The sequence below is a fragment of the Enoplosus armatus genome, chromosome 15, assembly GCF_043641665.1.
Source record: "Enoplosus armatus isolate fEnoArm2 chromosome 15, fEnoArm2.hap1, whole genome shotgun sequence".
Taxonomy (NCBI): domain Eukaryota; kingdom Metazoa; phylum Chordata; class Actinopteri; order Centrarchiformes; family Enoplosidae; genus Enoplosus; species Enoplosus armatus.
Genome location: NC_092194.1, coordinates 12151089 through 12158378, shown reverse-complemented (window position 1 = coordinate 12158378; position 7290 = coordinate 12151089). Strand labels below are relative to the sequence as shown.

Here is a 7290-nt window from a genome sequence, read left to right as displayed (position 1 = left end):
TGGATGTCAAAATAGATAATTGCTTGCTAACAAGTTCATATCGTATCAACTTAATAATAAGTCAATCTTTTGTCTTGATCTGAAGCCCCAAAGTGGCCAAAAGATCACAGATAAATACTTTTGACGTTAACTTACTTCAAACAATGAATGTTAGCACAAAGTAAGACATGCCTAAAAGGAGGTCGACAGCTAAAAATAACTCCACAACTCCTCTTTCTCTGGACAGAAAAGGGCCATGTGATTACAGGTGACTGTTGATCTCATGGCAGTCAGGTCCATTTGGGGTTCTCGTCAGTTCCTCTGCAGCTCTGCAGCTGTGTGTGTGTCGGACAAATGAATTATTATCTGGCTCCGAATCAGCCAGTGGCGCTGCAAGGCGAGAGCAGATCGTGCCCTCGCTGTTCTGGGTTGCAGTTTCTTCTGAGGCCACAGGGCTACCACTGTAGGTACCGTATCACCTGAAAACCATGAGAGAAACAGTTCAACTGAGCTGTAATTTGAAGCTCTGCCTGAGCAATTCATCTGCGCCTGTAGCGTTGATTTGCATATAGTGTTTGCACAAGTGAGCATTCACTGAACCACCTGCTAAGCCTTTGTGATTACCACTGTGTTCTGCTGAGATAAAAAAGGTCTTTATATGGCTAAATGGTGCATGAAGGGGATTCTACCCACTGACCATTACGCTGTTATTCTGTCTATTCTGCCACAAGAAAATCCACCACTTCTGAAACGGAAAGTCATGCTTTGAAACTAACCAACATGCTTAACTTGTTTATCAGAAATAACAGAAGTGCATTGATCATTTTATTTATTTAGTCTGTTGAGTAGAATTAAAATGTTATACTTGTATTTTTGGGGTGTTTTGATTCAAATTCCGTCACAGAGGGCATCAAGTCACAACTTTGTCTTCCTCTCTGCTGTGCTGTCATTCCACGCGAGGAAGATCTGTCCTGAAAATCTGATGCAGGAGAGAAACTTCTCCCTGTTTGTTTCTCTGATGATGTTTCCTGGATTAACAAACGCTTTTGATTTGCCTAACGAAGCCAGGTTGATACATAATAATTGTCTGATAAAGTGAATAATGAGGCTGATGATGTACATGACTCCTCCATGCATGAGATGCAGAAACATGTAAAAAACGATATTGAATAAATGTAGTAAACATTTAGATTTGAGCTTTTTCTCCTTGCCGAACTGATTTGAATTGAACTCAGTCTCGTTCTTGCTGTGCCACCTTGGCTGCAATATCAAGTGTCTCCAGCTGGGGAGGAACAGAATATAGAAGTGGCAGATTAGGAAACTGTTAAGAGCTGTCACTGTTCAGCCACAACCTCCTCCCCTTCTCTATTTATGCATCTTTTCCTCCTCACCCTCCCTCCCTCCCTCCCCACTCTCTCCCATTTTCCAACCCCTCGACACATCAGAGACAGACGGCCTGCCTTAGAGTCTCGTTTTGCAGCGTGCTGTGTGTGTAACGACCACATTTCAAGCCCCAAAATGCTTCTTGCTCTCTGATTTCACAAAATAAGCAACTTATCTCTCAGAATAGCCTCATGTATGTGCTACAGCTTAAAGAAATCTGATAAAAAATGTACTGTAATTCACATGTTTTTGCATGTATTGCTTGAATGTGTCTGTTTTGGAGGACCAGTGTGGACTGAAAGTAATGATTTCATAATGTAAGCAGCCACTCAAATAACAGCTGTGGAGAAGGATCAATATTAAATGAGATGCTTTTCATGAGGAATCCTGCTCAAATCAATCACTGCAAATCACTTGCAATATTCGCCACCAAAGACAGATGGACGTGAAACAACATCAGCAGCCTCCCATAACTCCACAGCCCACATGCTGGAAGAAGATTTAGAAAAATTGAACTTCTACAAGTCGCTGTTATAGTCGCCTTTTGTCATTGCAGACAGCTTTGTCTCTCTCACTGATGCTTTGGTGAAAATGACACTGAAATATTGATGATAATTATTGTGATGGATGTGGACTTCAATACTCTGCCCCCTGCTTTGAGAGATGACAGATGCCGCTTTTGAGCCAAAACCGCATTAAAACTTTGTCCTGATCAAAACGAAAACACCAAAGAGCAATGAAACAGAAGTCACTTTACAGATATATGAATTATTTATGTGAATTCTACAATTAGTCATTAATAAGATGTTTCACTTACAAGGTCTGTCTGTGTAAGATATCTTCATAAAAAGTACATATTGGACATACTGCTCCACCACGAGTGATCAATGGCTGCTTGAATCTGCTTCAAGCGCAGCATAACAAGTGTTCAGTAATTAGTTGGATGACTCCTCAGCTTCTTCTGTTCTGCCAAAACTGGAGGCATCATGTGCAATGCCTTTCATTGTTTTCCCATGATGTTGCATCGCCAAATGTCATGTATTTTCCACAACCAGATACATGTAATTTGGGAGATAGCTCTGCTGGGAGTGCATAGTGGAAATAATTGCGCAGCTGCGCAGGACAGGAAAAGGACTCTAAATAGTGTGTGCATGTGACCCCCAACTGCAGTAAATAAATAGATAAATAGTGGAGGATATTCAGGACAGACTTTCAGCAGCACTGTGACTTTAAAATCCCACTAAAGTTACATTGTGTGCTGTCTTTTATTATATTTTACTATCAGCATGAGATTACTGTAACATTCCTATTCCAAAAGCAATGGTGGAAGGAGTATTCAAATATTTTACTTCAGTAAAAGTAGCAATACAATATAATATAATATGTAAAATGTAAAAATACTGTGTTACAAGTAAAAATCCTGGATGCAACATTTTACTTCTATAAACATATAAAAGTATCAGCAACAAAATGTACTTTAGGTATCAAAAGTAAAAGCACTCATTATGTATATATATATTATGCCCATTTCAGAGTGATATTATTATATATTTTATATTAATGGATTATTATTACTGATGCACTAACATGTACGCAGCATGTTAATAGTTAAATGTATAAGTGCATCATAATTTATAAATGCATCATATAATTTGTATGTAAATTCTTAATGTAACATGAAACTATAGCTGTCACATACATGTGATGGAGTCAAAAGTACAATATCTTCCTCTGAAGTGTAGTAGAGTATACTGTAAGTATGAGGTAGCAGAAAATGTAAATACTTCAGTAGCGTACTTGAGTAAATTTACTTAGTTACTTTCCACCACTGTCCAAAAGGGGATTGTTGAGATGTTTGTATATTAACTAATTAATAATTTGAATTCATTGCAAATTATCATGATAATCTTTCATTTTACAGCTCAAAAAACATATTCAACATTGTTTAATCTTGCTGATATTTAATTACTTTCTCTAATTTTATAAGAATTGTTTGAGCATGATTTTGAATTGCTACACACCACATTGTTTTTGTATTACTGTAACTGGAGTTTTATCATAGTTTGTCCATAAGAGGTCTAACAGGGAGTTAAGCTGTATTTCTTACTCATTGGTTTCAGAACATCTCACCAGTTGAAAAGGATCCAGCTGACTAACACTGGCACATTTACAGCAATGTTGATTGACGTGTGTTGCCCTTATAAATAAAGAAAGGAAATGAAACTTCTTTGCTGTGTAATTGACCCAAAACATTAATAACATGACAGTGCAGGATAGCATACTGTACATTTATGTGACCGTGAATGATATATAACATATAAAACATGACACACTGTACATATTTTATGTGTGCATATGTATATATGTATATATATATGTATATACGTAACTGTACATCTTCCTTGTAAATAGTTTATACATTTTCTGTGTGTGTAGTGAGGAGGGGACTACAACTGCATTTTATTACATAATCATGTATTGTGCGATGACAATAAAGCTGAACCTTGAACCTTGAAATATTTCCTTATTTGGTGTAAAAAACTATGATTTATGATCATTTCCCAGTTTATGGCAAATGTTAGAGCTATCACGTCAATATTTTCCTACATATTGTGTTTTAATGAGCTCAGAAGATAAGCAAATATTGATACTGACATTGCAATTATTATTATTATTATCATTATTATTGGGCCACTGAACAATGAGGGAGCACAGCCACTGTGTTAAGGCTGCTGCTTTGCTCCTGTATAAATAGGTGTGGGTGATGATGCTCAGGGATGCACTTCCGTACTGCGCTCGAACACCTCAGACCACGTGACCAGCAGGCGCACAAAAAGGAGGCTTGTAACCGCCCGCTCCCTCAAACACACACTCCCCACCGGCTGCCTGGCTGGCCGGCTTTACTGTATTTGACACTGACAGTATCTGGAGAGTCAACACGCGATCATCCCCCCCGGAAAACCATCAAAACAACAACAATTGTGATTTCACTCTGGCTTCCAGGTCTTTTTGGAGTTTCTGTAACTGTTGGTGCAGAGAGTGAAGACAAAAACAACAGACTGGTTTGCTCCCAGTTTAGTTGAATTATTTTTTTTGCGGCATGGATCGGGGCAAAATGTTGAGAAAATCAAGGTACGTTTTTTTTTATTTTTTTTTATTAAATATTTTTCCTTCGTGATAGTTTTGTAATTTCTGTGTTATTCTAATTTCTTCAGTCGTGGTTAATTTATTCTCATGAGTATTGTTGCCTAATATATTAGCACAGCTTTGATACAAACTGGTTTTTAGGCACAACATTAAGGCTCTCAAACTAAAGCGTATTTTATTCGCAGGGGGTCATGTCGTGTTTAATTGTTTGCCAACACTGTGTCTTCTCAAAAACGTCTTACTCCAAAACCTTCATGTAAACTTGACTGTTAATAATTAATATCATCAAAATGTAAATGGATCATTGGACAGACGTGTGCACTCTTTATCTTGTTTCTCCCTTGATGCCTAATTAATCCAATGATTATTGAGAGAAAAAAACAGCTTAATGCTTAATGACCTGCTTTAATTAATAAGAAAGCCTGTCTGTCCTACATACTTAATGCAATGATTTCCCCCGAGGCTGCACAGGTTTGTCATCAACTGTTCAGTTTCCCACTATTGTCTGGGATGCATCTGCTCTGGAGTCAGCTGGCTGATACACAGATTTCTCCCAGCAACAAATTCATTTTCCACCATATTAATCATTAATGACCCTTGATGCTGCTTCCTGTATGCAGCTATTTGAAGAATTAAATGTAACAAGATGTATTTTCTAATAAATTATTGCACTCCTTATGGAAAAAAAATCTCTTTGTTTCTTCATAGATGTCCTTTTGCATGGGTCTAATGCAGTTACACCACACACCTCTCCACTGAGCATCTCTACAGCCACAAACCAGCCATGAAGTTGGCTTTGCACAGGATAGCAGGCACCACAATGAGCACGCTGACAACAGGTGTCCAGTATCTCGGCTCCAACGACGCCAGCTATGACGACCCCTCCGCTGACTCGACTCTAATCAAGAACAGATTCCACTTTGAGAAGCCTCCATCTGCCTCCGGACTCATCCCCAGAAATAAGGAGGTAATTTACGGCGGCCTCACGCCCATTTTCCCCACCAACGTGTCAGACTTTCTGCTGAGTAATGGCACCTTTGTGGGGAGCGGAGGGGCGACACAGTGTGGGGAGAACTTTGAGGACAACATGGAGTGTTTTATGATCCTCACTCCTGGTCAGCAGCTCGCAGTCGCCATCTTGGCACTCACCCTGGGTACATTTACAGTGCTGGAGAACCTCATGGTGCTGTGTGTGATCCTACACTCCCAGACGCTCCGATCTCGGCCTTCCTACCACTTCATAGGCAGCCTGGCTGTGGCTGATCTGATAGGCAGCATCATCTTTGTCTACAGCTTCCTGGATTTCCATGTCCTCCACAGGAAGGACAGCCCTAACATTTTCCTCTTCAAGCTGGCCGGGGTCATCGCCTCCTTTACCGCCTCTGTTGGCAGTCTGTTTCTCACTGCGATCGACCGCTACATCTCCATCCACAGGCCCATGGCGTACAAACGCATCGTCACAAAGACTAAAGCAGTCATCGCCTTCAGCGTGATGTGGACCATCTCTATCGTCTTCTCACTGCTGCCGCTGCTGGGGTGGAACTGCAAGCGTCTCAACTCTGTCTGCTCGGACATTTTCCCTCTAATTGACCAGAAGTACCTGATGTTCTGGATCGGGATGACAAGCATCTTGGTCCTGTTCATCATCTACGCCTACATGTTCATCCTCTGGAAGTCCCACCACCACGCTGTCCGCATGCTGAGCCGCAGCTCCCAGAGGAGTGTGATTGTCTACACTGCAGAGGGGACTAAAGTGCAGACGGTGAGACCCGAACAGGCCCGGATGGACCTCCGTCTGGCTAAAACCCTGGTTCTGATCCTTGTGGCCCTCATCATCTGCTGGGGCCCACTTCTAGCCATCATGGTTTACGACCTCTTTGGGAAGGTGAACGACTTCATCAAGACCGTGTTTGCCTTTTGCAGCATGCTCACCCTGCTCAACTCCACCGTGAACCCTGTGATCTACGCCATGAGGAGCAAGGACCTGCGCAGGGCCTTCCTCAACATCTGCCATATGTGCTGGGGAGCAACGCAGCCTCTGGACAACAGCGCCGAGAGTGACTGGAACAGCAGGAGTGTGAGAGGCACAGCGGGCGGGGCGGGAAAAGATGGAGCCGGCTGCAGAAAGACTCGAGCAAAAGTAGCCCAGGTTACCATTTCTGGAGTGACAGACACTTCCACTGCAGATTCGGTCTAAGAGACAAGCTGCCCCACTCTGGTACAACTGTGAAGTATAGATATTGTAGAATAGCCCTGACCCTCCTAGTGCACTGCTCTGTTACTGTGAAATGTGCCAAAAAACAACTTACAGAACTCAAAAAACACGTTTTTGTTGCTTTAAAGCTGAAATCTGTAATATTTATATGTTATCATAGCCGGCTGTGGGGTGGAGTTTGATGAGACTCTAGAAACTGTGTATTTCTTTAGGAGAACAGGCTCTCTCTACTCTGTTATTGAGAAATGGTATGTTAGAATCAGAATCAGAATCAGAAATACTTTATTGATCCCCGGGGGGAAATTGTACAGTGACAATGTAAATAATATAGTTGCATTCAAAGAAACTGGTTGGCTCAAGGGCATTTCTGTCTGCAATAACTGTTACAAATCCAACACTGTCATCTTTGCTGTCGTTTCAATGTGCATAAAATTACAGATTTCAGCTTTGACGTTCCCTTTTGTTCTTTCTTTTTCTCTCTTCACATCATAGCAATATTGTGGCAGTAATGCAAGGTGAAACTGTGTCTACCTTCATGCAAAATGTCGGTTTTAAATGACAGCACA

The 7290-nt window shown here is 41.1% G+C and overlaps 1 protein-coding gene across 1 annotated transcript; it reads left to right on the top strand.

Moving 5' to 3' along the window:
- Nucleotides 1-4974: 4974 nt before the first annotated feature.
- On the top strand, nt 4975-6706 carry LOC139298037 (cannabinoid receptor type 1B-like). The gene is made up of 2 exons (XM_070920856.1): nt 4975-5087; nt 5227-6706. The coding sequence occupies exon 2, from the start codon at nt 5294-5296 to the stop codon at nt 6704-6706; it is 1413 nt and encodes a 470-aa protein (XP_070776957.1). The 5' UTR covers nt 4975-5087; nt 5227-5293.
- Nucleotides 6707-7290: the final 584 nt, after the last annotated feature.